This window comes from Typopeltis vanoorti, chromosome 2 (genome assembly GCF_054136105.1).
Source record: "Typopeltis vanoorti isolate ZY-2024b chromosome 2, IOZ_Tvanoo_1.0, whole genome shotgun sequence".
NCBI lineage: Eukaryota > Metazoa > Arthropoda > Arachnida > Uropygi > Thelyphonidae > Typopeltis > Typopeltis vanoorti.
Genome location: NC_143550.1, coordinates 129,244,390 through 129,266,720, shown reverse-complemented (window position 1 = coordinate 129,266,720; position 22,331 = coordinate 129,244,390). Strand labels below are relative to the sequence as shown.

The following is a 22,331-nucleotide window of genomic DNA, read 5'->3' as shown; positions in this document are numbered from 1 at the left end:
AAGTTTCAAGAACATTAGATGAGGGAAAGGCATATACTGCCATTTTCCTAGACTTAGCAAAGGCATTTGATAGGGTGCCACATGATAAGCTGATATTCAAGTTGCAGCACATTGGTCTGGATGTCAGATTGATCAACTGGATTCAGGATTGCCTGTCCAATGGGTATCAGAGAGTTGTGTATGGTGGAGCAATATCAAAGAGGCAGAAGGTTACAAGTGGGGTTCCACAGGGCTCAGTACTGAGACCTACATTGTTTAACCTTTATATCACTGACATTGTCCATGGATTGCAAGGGGATATTCAATTGTTTAAAGATGATGCAAAGCTGGGAAGGGTTATTATAGTTCGCCCACCGTTTGTAGGTCTCTGCTTGGCATCTTGCCAAGAATAGTCTATACTTGCTGAAAGGGAGAAAGAAATGAAGGACGTACGAATTGGTTGCTAACACGGGAAATCACATGCTTTATAGGTAAAATTTTCCAACTGTTATACAAACAACATAGTTAACTACAATAATCATAAAAGAGAAGTTAATTTTCCAACCTGTAATAATAAAAAACTCATCCCACAATACTGACCGATTACCCTATTATCGGAATGGATTCTCCTTTTTCTGACATGCGCAGAAGTGTCGAAGGATCTCTAATCGGTGTTGGCGAACTATAGTAATAGTGCAGATGTGGTAGCCCTGCAAGAGGATTTGAATAAGCTAGATGGGCAAATGAATGGGGGTATCAGTTTAATGCAGCAAAATGTAAGGTCTTGAAGTTTGGGACACATCAATGGGATGTTGCATACTCTATGGGAGGAGTTAAACTGGAGGAAGTAGAGGAGACAAGAGATCTCGGGTTGATGATTGATAGAAACCTGAAATTTAGGGGACATATTGCAAAGGTAGTGAAAGTAACACAGAGGATTACTGCAATAATGAGAAGGACACTGACCTGCAGAGGTAAAATGGTTATCATTCCATTGTATGAGACTCTGATCAGACCACACTTAGACTATTGTTCTCAGATCTGGTCCCCAGGATTTGAAGGGGATAAATTAACTGTGGAAAGGGTACAAAGATGGTGTCAGGACTGTACAATGTTAGTTATGAGGATCGGCTGAGGGAGTATGAACTGCAGAGTTTTGTGGATAAAAGAAGGAGAGGTGATATGATTGAGCCTTTTAAACTGTTGAGAGGTGATTACAGGATTGACACTGGGGAGTTCTTTTGCTTGGTTGAATAGCAGGAAGGAGTGATGACAAGCGGGTCATCTCTGGAAGTTACAAAAGGAAACTGTGAGAAAGAGGGTGAGGAGTGGTTTCTTTGCATGGAGGGTGGTTGAACCATGGAATGCATTGCCTGATAGAGTGGTGAGAGCGAGAACGGTCAATGCATTTAAGGAGTGGTATGATAGACTTTGTATTTCCTAAGAGGGACCTCCCTCGATGAGTCGATAGACTTGTGTTTCTTAGAAAGGACCTCCCATGATGAGTTTTTTGACTCCTTGGAGGCCTGAATAATAATAATAATAATAAAATATTCATTGGGTAGCCGTAGAATCTCATGAGAAGAATGAAAATTAATTTATTGAGCTGTTGCGGGACAATTTCCTCAAACAGCATATGACAGATGGAACTCGAGGTCAAAGAGTGTTAGATTTGATTATAGTGTCAGAGGGTGTTTCAGTTAAAGATGTAACTATTCTGCCTCCGGTTGGTGACAGTGATCATGCAATACTCACTTGGGAAGTGACTAAATTTATGAATGTTCCATTCAGAAAAAGTTATATGCTGAACTACATAGCAGGAAATTATGACCAACTGAGGAGTATACTGAGTTCAGTGGAATGGGATTGGTTGCTGGATAGGAAGAATATTGACAGTGCATAAGAAGTATTTAAACAATACTTAAATTATGCGATATCAGAATGTGTCCCTAGTGTTCGAAAAATAAATAGGATAGTAGTCAAATGGATGTGTAATCTTATTAAGCAAGAGATTCCTAAGAAAAGGAATGGGATTGGTTGCTGGATTGGAAGAATATTGACAGTGCATAAGAAGTATTTAAACAATACTTAAATTATGCAATATCAGAAAGTGTCCCTAGTGTTCGAAGAATAAATAGGGTAGTAGTCAAATGGATGTGTAATCTTATTAAGCAAGAGATTCCTAAGAAAAGGATGATGTGGAAGGGATACTGTGTGCATGAGGATGATGTCTGTTATGAAATTTATAAGCAGCAGTATAGAATAGTCACAACAGTTGTATGGAAAGCAAAGTCTGAGTATGAAAAGAAATTGGCTCTGCATGTAAAAGACAGTCCACAAGAATTCTATCAATATGCTGTAAGTAAAAGATAAAATGAGTATGAAAGAATAATAACTATTCTAAATGCTGATGGCATGAGGGTAACAGATGCAGAAGAGGTTGTTCAACTACTAAGTGCCCATTTTGTTAAAAGCTATCCATTTGGTGTATGCAACACTGAGCTCACTGATACCTCTTCACTGGATGAAGAAACTCAGGTGCGAAAGCAAAGTATTGGAGCTGTTGAACAAACTGAATAAGAATTCAACAATAGGGACCGAAAGAATATCAGCATAGGTGCTAAAAGAGTGTTCAGCTGAACTGGCTATTCCTTTGACCAGGCTGTTTAATATGAGTCTCAGAACAGGGAAGATTCCACAGGAATGAAAAGAATGTATGGTAATTCCATTGCACAAGGATGGTGCAAAGGCCAATGTACCTATTGACCAATTAGTATCTCAGGAATGGTGGTGAAGATTTTAGAAGAATTGGTTAGGGCTCGCATTCAGAAATGGGTTGACAGTGAATCTCTACTTTGCAATGAGCAACATGGGTTTACTAAGGGAAGATCATGTTTTAGCAACTTCCTCACATTCTGTAGTAACAATATTACCCTTGAATTAGACAAGGGGAATGTATACACCATGATACTTTTGGCTTTTGCTAAGGCTTTTGACAGAATACAGCATGGCAGATTGTTGCATAACTGGAGAATATGGGTTTGGATTATAGAATATTAGCGTGGATAAGAGGATGGCTGACTGACAGATAACATAAAGTGGTCTATGGGAGATGTCAGAATGGGTTACAAGTGGTGTACTAGAAGGATCAGTGCTTCATCCACTGTTGTTCAATCTGTACATTAATGATATTGGGAAGGATTTGACAAGTGACATACAGCTGTTTGCTGATGATGATGATGCAAAGATAGGTATGGCAATCAGGAATGCGGCTGATATGCAGTACTTGGAGAATGATTTGAATAGGCTACAATTGTTGGCATGAGAAAATGGATGTCAGTTCAATGTCAGTAAATGTAATGTCATGCACTTTAGCATGATTAGATATCCAGTGTTGTATTATATTGGTGGGATTATGCTAGAAGAAACTGATCAGACTAGGGAACTTGGAGTGGTAATGGATAATAAGTTGAAGTTCAGGGGCAATGTAGTAAAGATTGTAAACACAGCTCAAAAGATAATTGCAGTTCTCAAACTTTCACATGTAAAGATAAGGATGTCATTTTGCTACTTTACAAGGCTTTGATATAAGACCTTACTTGGACTATTGTGCGCAGGTCAGGTCTCCTGGTTTCCGTGATTCTGATACAGTGGAGAGAGTGCAAAGGAGAGTGTTAAAAATGATATGAGGATTGTGGAATACTGATTATGTAGACAGATTGAGAATTTGTAGACTGTAGACACTAGCAAACAATTGAAAGAGGGGTGATATGATTGAGACTTACAAACTGAAAGGGTCATACAGAATTTCAGTTGATGGAATTTTTCATTTCATGGAGGGTGAGGAAAGGACAAGAGTTCATCCTTCGAAGCTGAGAATGAATGCCATTAAGAAGGGGGCGAGGACTAGATTTTTCTCTCATAGGGTCGTGCGTGATTGGAATGGATTGCCTTTGGATGTTGTGAGTGCAAGCAGTGTGAATGAATTCAAGAATAAGTATGATAGCTGGTGTGTGTAGTATGTGGTCTCTCTCTCGATGAGTCCCTGACTCCCTGGAGGTCTCTCTTAATAATAATAATAATAATAATAAATTGAAACAGCATGTGATGGAAGGTACCAGGGGTTTGAGAGTATTGGATTTTGTTATAGTATCAGAAGATCTATCTATAACAGTAGTAACTCTTCCTCTGATTGAGGAAAGTGACTATGCAGTCTTGTCCTGGGTGGTTGCTCAACATGTTGAAATTTTAATCAAGAAAGAGTTTATGCAGAACTACAAAGCTGCCAATTATCACAAACTTAGGAGGCAACTTGGAGCAGTGGCATGGCATAAAAGACTACGTGGAATGATGTCATTATTGCATGGGAAGTGGTCAAGGATTGTTTGAACGAGGAGTATCAGAATGCATACCTAGGGTTAGGAGGATATACTGAGTAGGTTTCAAACTGATTAAGTGGATAACTAGCAATATAAAGCAGGAACTGCAAAAAAAAAAGAAAGAAAAAGAAATAAAGCATTATGGAAGGAATGTAGACAATAAGGTGATCAGAATGTCCATGAGCAGTATAAAGCACAACCAAGAAGGGTAACCAGTATGGTAAGGAAGACTAAATCAGATTTTGAGAAAAAATTAGCTAAGCAGGCCAAAGTAAATCCAAAAGAGTTTTTTTTTTGCCTTCTAGCAAATAAGAGAAAGAATGATTATAATGATTATGAAAAGATACCTTTACTCATTGCTGATGGTAGGAAAGTGACAGAAGCAGAAGAAATAGTTCAGTTACTGAGTGATCATTTTGCAAGGGTATATCATCTAGGTGATGATTTTGCAGTTACTGAAGTGACAGAGACTGATATGAGCATTGAGGTCAATGAAGAGGAAGTATTCAGTATATTGAAATATATCAATATGAATACAGTAGTGTGCCTGGATGGTAGTCTGCTCTTGTGATACAAGAAAATGTGCAACTGGCATTGAACTGGCATTGCCTCTGACAAAGTTGTTTAATCTAAGTCTCAGCTTTGACAAAGTTCCAAGGGAGTAGAAAAAGGGTGGCTCCAAGACAGAAGTAGCAGATTACAGACCAATTTCCAATACTTTAACCATCACAATATAGTGGTGGCTAAAATATATAAAATATGTAAAATGTATTAAGCTGGTGACAGGTCTGGAATGTTTCCTATGAAAATAGATTGAGGGTGTGTGTGTGGGTGCAGAGTTTAGCTGGCATGTGGAGGAGAGAGGATGTGATAGAAACTTATAAGTTACTGTAGCAATACTATAAGATTGACACAAAAGAAATTTTTCGATACATGGGGAGTAGGAGGAAAATAAGGGGTCGCACTTGGAAGCTGTCTAAGAGTGCAGTTAGTAAGGGCATGTGGACTAGGTTATTTTGTTAGAGAGTGATAAATGAGTGGAATGAGTTGCCAGAGGTGGTTGTGAGCACCAAAACATGAATAGGTTTAAGGAGATGTATGATAGGTATTGTGTTAATAAATAGAGTGGGTATCCTGTAGTGAGTCTTTTGATGACATGGAGTGCCCATATAAATAATAATAATAATCACGTGGAGGTTTTAGTTTACTTAAAAACTCACTAAAATTCTTTGATGCTGTCCAGCATAGAGCAATTCAGCTCATAAATGGTACCTCTCTTACAGACTCACTTCCACCTCTATCTCACAGACAAAATGTCTCAGCACTGTTTTTGTATCTATTCTACAGGTACCTGAATGATCACTGAACTGGCAACCATAATTTCTCCACTTTATATTGCACCTGTTAATACAAGAGCAGCAGCAGCTGCTCAGTACAACTGCAAACACAGAATCTGCTTCTTCCTTTCCTCTTTTATTTCATCTACCTCTGTCCTCTGTCTTAAACTTAAGTCCTTTGCTCTCTCATGTATGAGATCAATTTAAAATATAAAATAAAGTAAAAATTCTGTTCTTCTCACACAGCTCTGCTAATGAGATTTTTTGCTCACTGTCTCTACTTATCATTGTCATATGTGTGTGCATCACAGTGACCACTTTCAAGTTATATTCACATAATTCAGAGGACTGGAGGGGAAGATTTAAGATGCCATCCTCTACACATGTTGCACAGGTTGGCACCTTGATGAGCAAGATCCTAACATTCAGCGGTTTACAAAGGTTCACCATGCATTTTAGTGAGAACATCAACTGCTACAAGGCCATTTATGAAATAAAAAAAGAAAAGGCTGTGTAAACAACCCCTAGATACCTTTTTTAAGAAATCGACTTCAGTGGTAAGCTCCCCCCCCCCCTCCAGCAACAGAATCAAATCCTGATTCTCCAGCACCAGGTCCATCTTCTCTAGCACCATCTCCATCATCATCATCTTCCGATTAATGTTAGCCTACCATTTTTGCCTCAGAATTGCCCCTTCTAGTAAGTTAAACATCGATGCAACCTTTAATATTATTTTTTGAAATTTCTCCTATCTAAACTTTTTGTATGAGTTTGTTTTTATGTTCTGTTTGTTTGAATTAAAAGAAAGAGCAGAATAGTTTCTTTAACTTATTATTACAGTACAGGGATATTATTATTATTATTATTATTAAATGATACCTCCAGGGAGTCCAAAGACTCATCGAGGGAGGACCTACTCTACAACTCTCTGTCTCCACCAACCGCAACAACCATCATCATCTACACCAATGCCATCTACTGCTTACCACCACCACTAGACTTAAAGACGTTCTCAGGAATGTATCTTGCTCATAACCTGGGGACTGCCTGTATAGAGAAATATAAATTTATAGAATAAGCTGCATATTTTTTTCTTGCTTCAGTTTAGTATCTTTCATCTTAATGATAGCTGTTTTCTTCAGTTCATTGCACATATTTTATATATACAATTTTTTTTTTTCAATGTTTAAATTAGGTTATTGCTAGAAAGATTGCATATTACAAAGACTGTGATCTCCATGTTGGAGCTGTAATTCATGTAATGGGACGCAAATTTTTTCTGTACGATTGTGATGGTTTTACTAAAGAATTCTATCGCAAAAAATATGGAGTTGGTAAGCATAAATTGTTATTTATTTACCACTATTGAATACTGTAAGATAGTAATGCTACAGTGTGAATATACACATATTTCCCAAGTCTTTATATCACCATCCAAATAAAATCTTTGATGATAACTAATTTCTCCAACTGATATATTTCATACATACATTATTTTGTACATAAAATGTAACAGAAATAGTTCACAGATAATAACAGGCACTTTTCTCTCTCTCTCTCTCTCTCTAAACTGTATGTTTGCAGACTTGTTTTACTTTGTTGATGAAAGGATAGTTACATGTTAAGCAGAGTTAAATATTTAATTTACTATAGTTAATTATAGTACAAATGTTTCATTATATTTATTGTGAAACATTCTTAGTGTAGTATATTATAGTGGGAAATTCAAAAATCAAACAGTGAAGGCACATGGAGAATGCTTTTTTTTTATGTCCAAAAGAGGACTGCACACAAGCACGGGTGTGTGTGTGCATGCATGCATGCATGCACTATATAAGCAAGAGCTATGCTTATATTAAGAAGAATAGTTCTTAATAATAATTTCTCCGAGTTTAGGCATAGATAGTCCATCTTTAAGGTTTAGTTAGAGTGATGTTATTATTATTATTATTATTATTATTCAGGCCTACAAGGAGTCAAAAGACTCATCGAGGGGAGGTCCCCCCCTGAGAAACACAAAGTCTATCATACCACTCTTTAAACTCACTGACCATTCTCGCTCCCACCACTCCATCAGGCAATGCATTCCACGGCTCAACCACCCTCCACACAAAGAAACCACTCCTTACCCTCTTGCTCACAGTTTCCTTTCGTAACTTCCAGGGATGGCCTCTTGTCATCACTCCTTCCCGCTGTTCAACCAAGCGAAAGAACTCCCCAGTGTCAACCCTGTAACCACCTCTCAACAGTTTAAAAGTCTCAATCATATCACCTCTCCTTCTATCCACCAAACTCTGTAGTCCACATTCTCTCAGCCAATCCTCATAACTATCCTTGTACAGTCCTGAAACCACGTTGTATAAGTCTCTGATCATTTGTGATCAGAGACTTATACAACGGAATGATAACCCTCTTATCTCTGCAGGTCAGTGTCCTTCTCATAATAGCAGCAATCCTCTGTGTTACCTTCACCACCTTTGCAATATGTCCCCTAAACTTCAGGTTTCTATCAATCATCAACCCCAGATCTCTTGTCTCCCCTACTTTCTCCAGTATAACTCCTCCCATAGAGTATGCAGCATCCCATCAATGTTTCCCAAACCTCAAGACCTTACATTTTGCTGCATTAAACCGACACCCCCATTCATTTGCCCATCCATCTAGCTTATTTAAATCCTCTTGCAGGGCTACCACATCTGCACTATTACTAATAATCCTTCCCAGCTTCGCATCATCTGCAAACAACTGAATATCCCCCTGCAATCCACTGGCTATGTCATTGATATAAAGGTTAAACAATATAGGTCCTAGTACTGAGCCCTGTGGGACCCCACTTGTAACCCTCTGCCTCCTGGAAACTGCTCCACCATACACAACTCTCTGATACCTATCAGACAGCCAATCCTGAATCCAGTTGACCAATCTGACATCCAGACCCATGTGCTGCAACTTAAATATCAGCTTATCATGTGGCACCCTGTCAAATGCCTTCGCCAAGTCTAAGAAAATTGCAGTATATGCCTTTCCCTCATCTAATGTTCTTGAAACTTTATTATAAAAGGCTAGCATATTGCTAAAACAAGAGCGTCCTTTCACAAATCCATGTTGATTCTCACAGATAACATTACCCTCATCTGCCCAATGCTGTATACGGTCCCTCACTACTTTCTCCAAGATCTTAACAACTACTGATGACACACAGACTGGCCTATAATTAGACACTTCCAGTCTGTTACCACCCTTATGCAATGGCACTATCTTACCTTCCTTCCATTCCCTGGGCACCTTTGCCAAAGCCAATGTAAAAAAACTTTGCTGCTTTCTTTAAAGACAGACACATTTATTAAAGATATCAAGAAATTATATACTTGGTTTAATCTTTTATCCAAGTGAAAGCAAACAAGTTTGCACCTGAACTATTTTCAGGACTGGGGCAACTCATATAAAGAAGCTTATGACTTCACTTCACTTGCCTTAGTATCCCATAATGCAAAGCACATATCCTTATGGGTCCTGGAAATGTCCCAGTCCTGAAAATAGTTCAGGTGCAAACATGTTTGCTTACACTTGGATAAAGGATTAAACCAAGTATATAATTTCTTGATATCTTTAATTTATAGTATAACCAAGTGGAAAAACTTCCAACTATCTCTAATCCAGATTATTTTAATGAGGTATGACACCTTTTTTGGCTACTCGTATATGGAAATATGACTTCTGCTTTACTTCAACCTTGGTATCACCTCTAGGTCTGGTTCCCCACTGATGAGACCTCAATAAAGGTCTCATTTGTGAAACCAGTCTGGGTAGTGACCCTTCCCATAATGCATAGCATTATACATACCCTTAAGAATATGTGCTTTGCATTATGGGATACTAAGGCAAGTGAAGTGAAGTGAAGTCATAAGCTTCTTATTAGGAGTTGCCCCAGTCCTGAAAATAGTTCAGGCTTAAACTTCTTTGCTTACACTTGGATAAAGTTTTAGATATATGAAGAGCCAAAGGCTTCATTTCAGCGACATATAACTTGTTTAAGTTAAGGGATATTACATCCCATATCGTTTCTTAGCCGAATAAGAAACTCAAGGAGTTTCATGCCGAATATAGTAGAAACTATATAAAGTTTGGCGATTCCAAGCATAAGCAAATACCTGGATACTACAGCAACTGATCCTTAAGGTAGTGCAAGCTGAGGCAACTCATGTCTAAGGTGGAGCAAGCTCCGATCACTATTCTTGATATTTACCCATAATGTGAACTTAGCTCCTAGGAGCTGTATTACTGTTCTACATTATGAGAGAAGGTCACTACCCAGATTGGTTTCAACCTTTATTGAGGTCTCATCGGTGAGTAGGTAGACCTAGTTAATATCAAGTTTGTAGCGAACAGAACTTACAACCCTTCTATGAAAAAAACTTGGATAAAGGATTAAACCAAGTATATAATTTCTTGATATCTTTAATTTATAGCATAACTAAGTGGAAAAACTTCCCACAGACATATTTAATATCATCCCAGAGGATGATTCTGAGGCTAGTATTGGAACAGAACAGAAATGATGTGTTCATTATTGTGAATTTCAGAGCAATTTTCAGTTGTCCCAAAAGAATTTCCTCATTTGGATGCAGATTATTAAATGCAACATTTCTCATTTCTCGTATAATAATGACAAAAATAAATTACATTTTGAAGTTGCTAAAATTATTCATAATCCAAAAGTGCCATGTCTAAATATATCCCATTTGCAGAATTTAAAGCTTGACATGATCTACGAAAATATAAAAATCTTATTATTACCATAGCTTACAAAAGCAACACTAATATCTATATGATGATTATAAGTGGAAAATGGACATTTTATTAGGAGACCATAAAACCTATATGATAATCAGCAGAGATCCAACCAAGAACAGTTTAAAAAATTTAACTCCTGAAAAGAATTCTAAAACCAGAAGAAAGCTCATGTAAAAAACTTTATTAGCCCAGAATTTTCACCTAAGTATTATTATTATTATTATTATTATTATTATTATTAACCCAAGACCTCATGGAGTCAAAAACTCATCTGGGAGGTCCTTTTATCTCACTCACACACACACACACACACACACACACACACACACACCACACACACACACACACACACACACACACACACAGCTCATCATACCATGCCTTGAACACATTCAAACTCTTTGCAGACACCACACTCTCAGGCAAGGAATTCCAATAATTTACAACTCTGGACGAAAAAAACCTGCCTCTCACACCCTCTTTATACAGTTTCCAGGGATGACCTCTGGTTCTCCCCGATCTCCCACTATTTTCTGTAGAACCTCTCCAGCATTGATCCTATAACAACCCCTTACCAACTTGTAGGTCTCTATCATATCTGCCCTCTTCTTTCTGTCCACCAGACTCTGGAAATTACATCTTCTCAATCTCTCCTCATACTTGACATTCCAGAGGTCAGAAACTACCTTAGTGAATCGCCTCTGAACCCTTTCCAACATCTCTTCATCCTTCTGAAAACCAGGTGACCAAATCCGTGCACAATAGTCCATGTGTGGCCTAATCAAAGCCTTCTACAACGGAACAAGAATCTCCCCACTTCTACAATGATATGTCCTCCACATCATTCCCAGAAGCCTTTGTGTTGTCTTCACAATTTTGGCAATGTGTCCCCTAAATTTCAGATCCTTATCCACTATCACCCGCAGATTTCTTATTTCTTCCACCTCCAACAATATATCCTCACCAAGCATAAATTCTGCATCCCATCTTTGTTTTCCAAATTTTAAAACTTTATGTTTTGAAACATTGAATTCACATTTCCATTTCCGTGCCCAATCACTCAATTTATACAAGTCTCCTTCTTGTAAGGCCACAACATTACTTCATGGTTCGTCCCAACTTTGCATCATCTGCAAACAACTGAATATCTCCATCCAAATCTTTACCTATATCGTTAATATATAAGTTAAACAGTAATGGCCCCAAAACAGACCCCTGAAGCACTCACTAGTGATTTTTTTTTTCCTGGATATCGCTCCCCCATACACAACTTGTTGATACCTACTAGATAGCTAGTCTCCAATCCAATTCTCTAATCTAATATACAATTCCACCTGCTCTAGTTTGACTATCAATTTATCATGAGGTACTCTATCAAAAGCCTTTACGAAATCTAAGTATATTACTGTGTATCCTTCTACTGTCCAAGGAAATGGTCACTTTATTGTAATAAGTTAGTAGATTACTAAAGCATGACCACAAATTAGCAAATCCATGCTGTCCATCAAAGATAATACCATTGTTGTCAACCGAACTCTGGCTCCTAGTTATCACAAGCTTCTCCAACAACTTAATCACAACACCTGACACACAGATAGGCCTATAGTTTGATGCTGGAGTTAGATCACCTCCTTTATCAAGTGGCACAATCTTGCCCTCCTTCCACTCCTTAGGGACTTCACCGAGTGCAAGACTCGCATTAAAAAAATATGTCAAGGCAGGTGTCAAATCCCTGGCACATTCCTTCAGAATATGTAGTGATATATTATCAAGTCCCACAGCCTTATTAACATCTAGTTTACTCAGCTCCCCATACACCTCTTACTCACTTACAGTCATTCTCTCCTCCCCATCATCTACTGCTCTCAATCTCTCCATGAAGTCACATTCACAAGATTGAAAGACCTTTATGAATTGCTCATTAAGCATCTCCACCACATATTCTGCAACAGCTGTCTTTATACCATTTTCTTTTATCAATGTCATCCTTCCATAATCATTCTTTCTTTTGCTGGCTACATATCGAAAGAACTTCTTAGGATTCTTTTTGGCTGCATTAGCTAGCTGCTTTTCATACCTCTCTTTAGCTACCCTCACCAACCAAGTCACCCTCCTTGCCTGGTCTTTGTAGACCTCATGGAATTGGTTATTTCTACTTTTCTTATGCTGCCTCCACAATACCCTTTTTCTCTCTATCGCTTGCTTAATCTCTTTATTCATCCATCTCACACCTACCTTATTTACCCTTCTCACCCTTGGAATACAATTAGACATTGCATCTACTAGATAGTTTTTGAAAATCTCCCAAGCTGCATTGATCTCTTTTCCAGCTAACTCCTCATTCCATGCTACACCCGCAAGCTGTCTTCTGAGCTCTTCATAATCCCCCCCCCCCCCATTTGTAGTTCCACATATACCCTTTTCTCACAGAGGTCCTCACACTGCTGGCAACCACCCAGCTAATCACCTCATGGTCACTCTCACCAATTGGTGGATGATTTGACACCTCATTTATAATTACATATTCTGATGAGATGACCAAATCCAAGACCCTCAATCCTCTCTTGCCCTCTGTTACATACTGTCTGAAGTAGTTATCCCTCAAAAACTCAAGAGACTCATTTTCTTTACTTCCAGTTGCTGTCTCATCATTCCAGTCTATATTGCCATAATTAAAATCACCCTTTTCATATTTGCTTGACTAATTTGATTATACATTTCATTATCACCACCATCCACATTACCCGGTCTATAACAACATCCAACCAAGTATTTGATTCCATTCACCTCTATCTCACACCATACTGCCTCAAAACCACTGGCACTATTTCCCTCTTGCATCTCTACTTTGTATGGACATAACTCTTTCTCTATCAATAGCACTTCCTCCTCTCCCTTTTTACCCCTTCTATCCTCACGAAACACATCTTACCCTTCCATCTCTATTCCTGTCAGGATGTCGTCCCTTCCAACCATGTCTCACTTATTCCGACAATCTTTGGGTGAACAGACGCAATTAATGCAACCATTTCATCTGCCTTGTTTCTTATACTTCTAGCATTTGTATAAAAACATAACAGCTCATTTCCGGATCTACAGCTAGTTCCACTGATACCACTCACTCAATGTGATCTCTCCATGCTCGATTGGAGCCACTTCCCTTTCTGTTTACTCATTTTAAAACTCTTTTCAATTCCAACTGTTTCCTCTTGATCCCAGGTCATCCCATTTCTTTCCTGTCTACACATGCTGTCACCTCCTCTCGGAGCATACACCTTTCTCATGCTATTTATCATACGCATCATGATCACAGAATGGGAATTAAACATTAACAGACAATTCTAAAAAGCACCACCTAACTAGCTAATGTTAGATAGCTATTAAAGGTCAGTAATTTCCTTAGTTATTTGAAAAAAAAAAGTTATGTATATTTAGACAAAGTTAGGAAAGATTAGCTGATTTTGATCTCGATACAGTCCTAACACTTCGATTTATGGTCTCCCTTAGTTACTTAAGTAGGATATCTTCTACGACATGGGTGACCACACATCCTGGTTTGGCTAGGACTGTTCCTCCATCCCATTGACTTTAGCAATTGTCCCAGTTTTTTATTATATCTCAAAAGGGCATACAAGATTTAATTTTGGAATTCTATAATTGCATTTTGGAACATCTGTGGCTTAATAAAAGAATCTTTTCATGGAACTTCCATTCCCGTATAAAATATAAATTTAATCAATTAAAAATAGTAAAAACTTCCATTCCCGTATGGAATATAAATTTAATCAATTAAAAATAGAAGTTCCATGAAAAGATTCTTTTATTAAGCCACAGATGTTCCAAAATGCAATTATAGAATTCCAAAATTAAATCTTTTAACCAGATTAGCAGGAAAAATTCGTGGGAAAAGACCCGGTTTGCAGAAGATAAAAATCATCTTTCATCAGGACAATGCACTTGCCCACAAAGGTGTTTTGGCAATGGGAAAATTAAGGAATCTGCACTGTGAATTGTTGGAACCTCCACACTATTCCCCAGATTTGGCTCCTTCTGACTGCTATTTCTTTCCAAAAACTGAAACTTTTCCTTGCTGGTCAGCATTTTTCTTTGAATTAATAGGTGATATTTTGCAGATCTTACTGAGAACCACTACAGGGATGGGATAATGATGATGGAGTATCGCTGGAATAAATGTATTCATCTTCAGGGAGATTATGTCGAAAAATAAAAATAATTTTGAAATTTTAAATTTGTTTTTCATTGTTAGGCCGAGAACTTTTCAGACCACCCTCGTAGTTTCCTGAAGGTGAGTAGGAGTGTAAGATATCCAAGAATGCCAGTTTATTGTTACAAATCAAGTTCTCTAATACTAATAATATATTTAATTATAGAGAACTTGATTTGTAATATCATTAAAGTACAAAAAATTTAATTTAAATTTAATTTATTATTATCAGACCTCAATGGAATCAAGAGACTCATTACGGGTGATCCCACTCTCACACACAGCTTATCACACCTTGACTTGAATGCATTCACTTGAATGTCTCCTGCACTTATGACAATTTCATTCCAATCACCCACCACTCTCCATGCAAAAAACCTACTCTGCACCCTCTTGCTCACACCCTCCTTATACAACTTTCAGGAATGGTCTCTTGTTCTTTCCCTATCTCCAGTCATTCTATGAAAAATCTCATCTCCATTAATGTGGTAATTACCCTTTATCAACCTATGTCTTGAGCATGTCTCCCTTCCTTCTATCCATTGAATTCTCTGAATCTGTCCTCATACCCCCACATTCAAGAGATCCAAAACCAACTCAGTCAATTGTCTCAGAATCCTTTCCAGCAACTAATCGTCCTTTTGAAAAATGCAACCATCATTTTTTCTCTGACTAAATTGAATAGCTGTTGTAATAGATATGGTATGAAGGTCAGCAATAAAAAGACAAAGACAATGAAAATAGGCAGAATCATTGAAAATGTCAACTGTGTTGTGAATGGAGAACCTGTGGAACAAGTAAAACATTTCAGCTACTTAGGCACAATTTTTACTGAAGATGGTAAACTAAATATAGAAATAGACAACAGAATCAGCAAAGCTGGTATCGTGGGAAGTCAATTGAATAAATTCATATGGAATAAGAAAGAAATTAGTCGGAACACTAAATTAGCTGTATACAAGACTGTGTTCAAACCAATTTTAACTTATGGATCTGAGAGCTGGGTCAGAAGTAAAACACTTGACCAAAGACTAGAGACTGCAGATATGAGAGTCCTGAGAAAGATTAGAGGCGTGAACAGATGGCATCAATGGCAATATCATATTAAAAATGAGGATATTAGGAAAGAACTTGACATTGTCAGCATCCAGGAATGCATTAGCAGAGCTAATCTCAGATGGTATGGTCACTTAAATAGAATGGGAGAGGAAAGATTAGCAAAACAAGTGTTCTCTGCCAGGTTGGCAGGAAAACGACCCAGAGGAAGACCAAGATATAGGTGGATTGATACGGTACAAAGTGCCTTAGACGATAGAAATATAAGATCTGATAATGTTGGAGTCTTGACAAGTAACAGACTGATTTGGAGGAAAATTGTAGATAGGAAGTTAGTAATGATGTAATTTTTTTCATGTAGTACTGTCATATCCTGTACACCCCTTGAGGGTACATGACAGGAATTTGATGATGATGATGATGAAAAACACAACCAGATTTGTGCACAGTAATCCATATGCAGTCTTAATGTCATCCACATTAATCTGGTAATAATTACTTTTTATTAACTTGTATCTCCCTTCCTTCTATCCACTAAGCTCTGCAGTTTGCATTCTCTGAATCTATCCTCATACTGCACATTCAAGGTACCCATAAACTACAACAAATTATTCTTTTGAAATAAGGCCACCAAATTTTTGCAGTAATCCATGTGTAGTCTGATCAAAGCCTTGCATATTAGAATTATAACATCCTTAATTCTATATGTCAGTGTTGTCCATATCATTTGTCATAACCAGCTTTGCTGTTCTCATGATTTTAACAAAATTTCCTCGATCTTATGCTCTGCGCCCCATCTTTGCTCCCCAAACTTGAAAACTTTACACTTTGCTGCAATGAACTGAAATGCTCACATACATGCCCATTCACTCAGTCTATTCAAGTTCTCTTGCTAAGCTACAACATTCATTCTACTCCTTAAAGTTCTCTTCAACTTTGCATAATCTGCAAACAATGTGTATGTCATCATTCAAACCCTTCCCAGAGTCATTTACCTATAAATTAAACAACAATGGCCCCAAAAGAGATCTCTGGAGTACATCATTAATGACTTTCATCCTCTGGAATATTGCTCATTCGTACAGAACCAGCTGATACCTATCAGACAGCCAATCTTCAATTCAATGCACTAACTTCCAATCCATCCCCCATCTGTTCCAATTTAATTACTAGCTTGTCATGTGGCAGTCTATCAAAGGCCTTTGTAAAATTTAAATATACTATGGTGTATGCCTCCCCCTTGTCCATTGCATTTGTCACATTGTTATAAGTAAGCAAGCAGATTACAAAAAAACAAAAAAAAAAAGATCTTCCTTTAACGAACCCATGCTATCCATCAAAGAGAATTCTGCTGCTGAATCCTAGTCCTTAGTAGCTTTTCTAACACCTTGACTATAACTCCAGACAAAACAGATTGGCCTGTAATTCAAAGCCTAGTCTTATCCCCCCTCATCATGAAGTGGAGATTCTATGATTAGTTGTTTTTAAGAAAAAATGAGATTTCAGATTTTAACATTATTTTATTTAACTCGCTTTTACAACATATTTTTGTCATATATGAATGAATATAAAATACCATAAAAAATAAAATGATAAATGAATACAAAAAAATATAAATTCAATAGGATTTAATGAGAAACCTGGCCTTTTACATCATCTACTTATTTTTTATAATTAAGCATATAGTTTGAAGTACCTGCTCTTAAACAATTATCCAAATGTGAGTCTGTAAGTTGAGATCAATATTTTGATTTCAAATATGCCAGATTTGAAAACAGGATCTCACAGTTGTATGTGGTTGCACAATATGAATAAATTTTTAGCTAGCATTTTCTCAGAATAGGAAAAGTATTTCTATCAACTAATTTCCAGAACATTTTGTCATCATGATGAGCTTTTAAAATTATGTTGTTTTTTAAATTAATTATTCCCATTTCCAAGTCTTCTGTATTACTTAGCTCAAAGTAATTGGAAATTTTAGCAGGTATATCGTCTTCAGTAAAGTTAAGCGGATTTAGGAAAAATCTAACAACAGGTTCTAAAGTTGCAAAATCTTGAAAGCAGGAAGAAAACTCTTCTAATAGTGTGTCTATAATTTTTATATATGATGTAGTGCTAAATGTTTCATTATTCAAACTTTCATCGATATGTTTTACATTTGGAAAATGTGACAACAAATTTTTCATCAGATGGGATTTCAATAGTTCCAACTTACACTTGAAAGCATTGACTGCACTAATCATATCTGCAATATGGGAATTCTTCCCTTGTAATTGTAGATTTAAATCATTAAACTTTGCCATTATATCTGTTAGAAATCCAAGATCTGTTAACCAATTTTTATTTTCTAATTCTTCGTAAAAATCGCCTCTTGATTAATAAATTCTTTTATTTGCGGCAAAAGAATAATAAATCACTCAAGTATTTTACCTCTGCTCAACCACCTCACTTCAGTATATGTAATAGTAGGTCGTCATTTTCAGCATTTTCATCTTTCAAAAGTAATTTCAATAACCTGTGTTGAATTGCTTTTGATTTTATCGAATTAATAATTTTTGTTACAAATGACATTACATGTTTAAAATTGACAGTTTTAGCGTATAACATTTCCTGATGAATAAGACAATGATATGCAATAAATTTAGGAAATAAAGGGTCCCGTCTGCACATGCCAATAAATCCATTTTCCTTACCAGTCATTGCTCATGCACTGTCAGTAGTAAATGAAGTTAATTTGTGAATTGGTAATTTTTTGTATAGTACAAAATCTTTAAAAATGGAAAATATATCCTCTCTCCTCTAGTGTTACCGTTCAATGGAAGAATTTTAAGAAATTCGTCTTTTGTAGAAAAATTATCAAATACCATTTTCACTTAAATTGCTAATTGTGATGTATCTGTTATATCTATCGATTCATCCAGCTGTAGCAAAAAGAAAACACATTTTTCCATATCATTTGCTAATTCTGTTTTTAAATTGACTGCAGGTTATTCAATTCTTCTAGTTACAGTTCTTGCTGATAACTGCACCACGTTTATAGGCAAAACTATTTCGGTTTTATTTTTGAAATCTTCAAAAAGTGAATCTGCAGTTTCTAACATAGCTTCTGTAATTAAATCTCCTTCTGTAAACGGTTTTTTCTTCTTAGCTAGCTAATGAGAAATTTCAAAAGATGCGACTGTTGCTGCTTTTGATTGTTGCAACGATTGTTGGAATTTGATCTTCTCATCAGCCCTCTAAATTATGCAGTGTAGCTACTTGCAAACTTTTATACCTCCATATTTGAGCATTTCTGGTTGAATAATCATGTACTCCAGCTGTCTTTCTGCATTTCAAGTTTTTGATGGCTTTTTCTACCTCAAGTATTGATATGTACTCCTGTTTGCATTACTCTTCAAAATTTTCTATTACTGTTCTGTCACTGCTTGTTTTGTTTAACAGTCTTTGTAAGTAATTAATCAACAACAACAAGTTCAAAGACACCTGTCCCCAATCACACATACGTGCACAACCAGACCTATTATTTGCACAACGGGAACAAAGGCGCCAGCTTCGAAGACAACTCGAAGAAAAATGTCAAAATGGTGACGACAGTTGGACCATCGACTACAGACAAGACAAACTGGTGAAAAAACTAAGTGATGCCACTGGCAGCCACCATGGAGACCAGCATGCAGGCACTGCATAGGAAATGTGCAAGACCCATGCGGTCCAACGGCCTAAATAGTATCCACTATTTAGGCCGTTGGATCCCCTGAATAGTATCCACTACTGCCTACAGTCTACCAAATCCCATCTACTCTTCCTGGCAGAATCTCAAATCTCACCTCCCCCCAGCCACTTATCTCACCCTTCCAAACTACTCACTCTTTAACAACTTTCGTCCTAAGGGTGGTGTCTGCGCATACATCCACTCTGACTACCTTGCCAGAGAGCACCCAACCTAGAATCACCCAGCTTTGACCTTCTTTGGTTGAAAATATCCCTTCCCCACTCAATCCAATTCATCTGCTGTCTCTATTGCTCCCCCAACACAACCAACCACCCTGAGCTCTTTAATTTCCTCTTCCTAAAAATCAACTTTCTCCAATCCCACTTTCCCAACAGCGAAATCATTCTCCTAGGGGATTTTAACATCCACAACACTAGCTGGCTTTCCTCCTCCAGTTTTACAGATCTTGTAGGCAGAGATGCTGAAACATTTGCCATCACTAACAACCTTACACAACTTGTCCAGATGCCAACCAGAATACCAGATAACCTAAACTCCCCAAACACCCTAGATCTCTTCGTTACCAATGACCCCCCTCCAAATACACAGTGAAAGCAGTGACCCCCCTGGGCAATTCTGACAACAACCTAGTGCTCATCTCCTCCCCCATGCAACAACGTTTACACAGACACTCCCATAGAAGAGTAGTTTGACACTATAGCAGTGCCAAGTGGGACAGCCTCTACAACTTCTATGCTGCATTCCCATGGTTGGACTATTGCTTCCGGCATTCCAACCCAAACATATGCACCGAGCTTATTACCAAAGTAATTCTCACCGGCATGAATACATACATTCCACACAGCACTCTGAACTGCCATTCTTTAATGAAACCCTGGTTCTCCAAAAGATGTGCCAAGGCTGCAGAGATGAAACACCACATACCACAACTGGCTGGTCTCATCCCCCTTCAAAGCCCCGAAGCCCATAATAGATGCAAAAAAACAATCAACACTTCCAAAACAGAGTTCGAAAGAGCAAAAAGCAGGAAACTAGCAGCCTGTCCAAATGGCAGCCAAGCCTTTTGGTCTCTTGCCAAAGCAATTGGCCGTAACTTCTGTCCAATACTATTCCCACCCTTATCTTATCCAGATGGCTCTACTGCATCATCACCCACAGAAAAAGCTAATCTTCTGGCTTCATACTTTGCTTCAAATCCATGCATAACTGACAATGGTAAATGTCCCCCAACCATTCCAGACACCCAACATACAATGCCCCCTATATCCTTTTGCCAGGATGAGATCAGAAAAATACTGTCCAAATTAGACACAAAAAAGTCTCCTGGCCCTGATGGCATTCCCCCAATTGTTCCGAAAGTTTGTGCTCCAGAACTGACCCCTATCCTATGTCACCTATATATCTTTTTCGACCGCTAGAGGGCTAGACGGTCGGTTGTGTTTTCAGAGAGCTCCCGAAAGCTAAGTATAATTTTGAGTGAAAATTAGAATATAGGTTAAAATCATAATGTAATATTGTCTAATTTTGGTAGCTTGTTGTGTCTGTGTGTTTTTGGTGTGAATTCCATTATTTAATTTAGTATTTAATGATACATTTCATAGATTTGAATATGGCGCCAATGCGACATAAGATAATTGTATCCAAAAATACGATGCCATTGTTCAAAAACTATAATGTGAGAGAGTTTGTCCAATGTGATGTGTGTGTGGGATGTATGCATTCCGAATGTGGCTGGAGTTTGGATTGAAAGTGATAGTGGTGGGAGAATGTGCAGAAAGTGTAAGCAAAGGGAGGAGTTGAAGTATGTGTCAGGTTGTGAGACAGTTATGGTTGAAGAAAGCCAGAATGTGAGTGAAAATAGTGGCTTGATAGGGAATTGCGATGCACAAGATGGCAATGAGAGCGTGAGCAAAGAAAGAGTGAAAGCAACTATACAGAGAGAGAAAATGGTTTGAATGATAAAAAAAATGAGGAATTATTTGTAGGAAGTGAGATTGCTAGGTTGCGCGCAGTGACAATTAGAGCACCTGCAAAACTCTTTCCAGGCTAATGTAAATAAACAGCATAAAAGTGGGAGAGTTTCTGAAATGAAGGAAAGAGTGTTGTATGGTGACTCGTTATTAAGAGGAGTGATAGATGGGAGTTTAACTAAATCGTACTTACCGGGTGAGAAATTTAAGGATGTAAGTGAGAGTATTAGAGTGCAAAAACAGAGGGTGAAAGAATTGATAGTTGTGGCGGGTACGAATGAATTGAAAGGAGATAAATTTTTTATGAGAGAGGACTTGAAAGTATTGTTAAAGGTAGCGAAAGAAAAGAGTGACAGGGTATATGTGGAATTAGAATGGTGAGTCTGTTGCCACGATATGACAGAGAGGAGTTTAGGAGGAGGGCCATAATCGCAAATGACATTATGTGCAGGTTATGCAGGCAGCGTGGTGTGGAATTCGTGGACGTGTGGAATGAGTTTGATGGACGAAAGGATTTATACAAGATGGATGACCTGCAGTTGAATCGACTTCGTGTGCGGAGACTGGAAAAAGTGTTGCTGAATAAAGTGAAAATGGATGTGCAGAACCAGGGAAACCAGAACTACCAAGGAGGGGGGGAGGAGTGGATATGCGGACCTCAGTGAGACAGTTGAGTGTAAGAATGTACATAATGTACCTGAGCCAGCACTAACGACAAAAAATGGGAATGGGCCATTTAGAATAACGCATCAAGATAGGGGTGGGACAAAGAGATTACTGCATTTCGTGTATACTAATGCCAGGAGTATTAGGAACAAGAAGGAAGAATTGTTGGCCTTGATTGGCTCTTCCTGGCCA

The 22,331-nt window shown here is 37.8% G+C and overlaps 1 protein-coding gene across 1 annotated transcript in view; it reads left to right on the top strand.

Annotated features, from left to right (window-relative positions):
• LOC150109428 (EF-hand domain-containing family member C2-like) overlaps positions 1-22,331 on the top strand; it is a 396,984-nt gene that overhangs the window by 226,004 nt on the left and 148,649 nt on the right. The window contains exon 7 of the mRNA XM_090402356.1: positions 6,891-7,029. Coding sequence (XP_090258482.1) covers positions 6,891-7,029 — 139 coding nt within the window. The remainder of the gene's footprint in view (positions 1-6,890; positions 7,030-22,331) is intronic.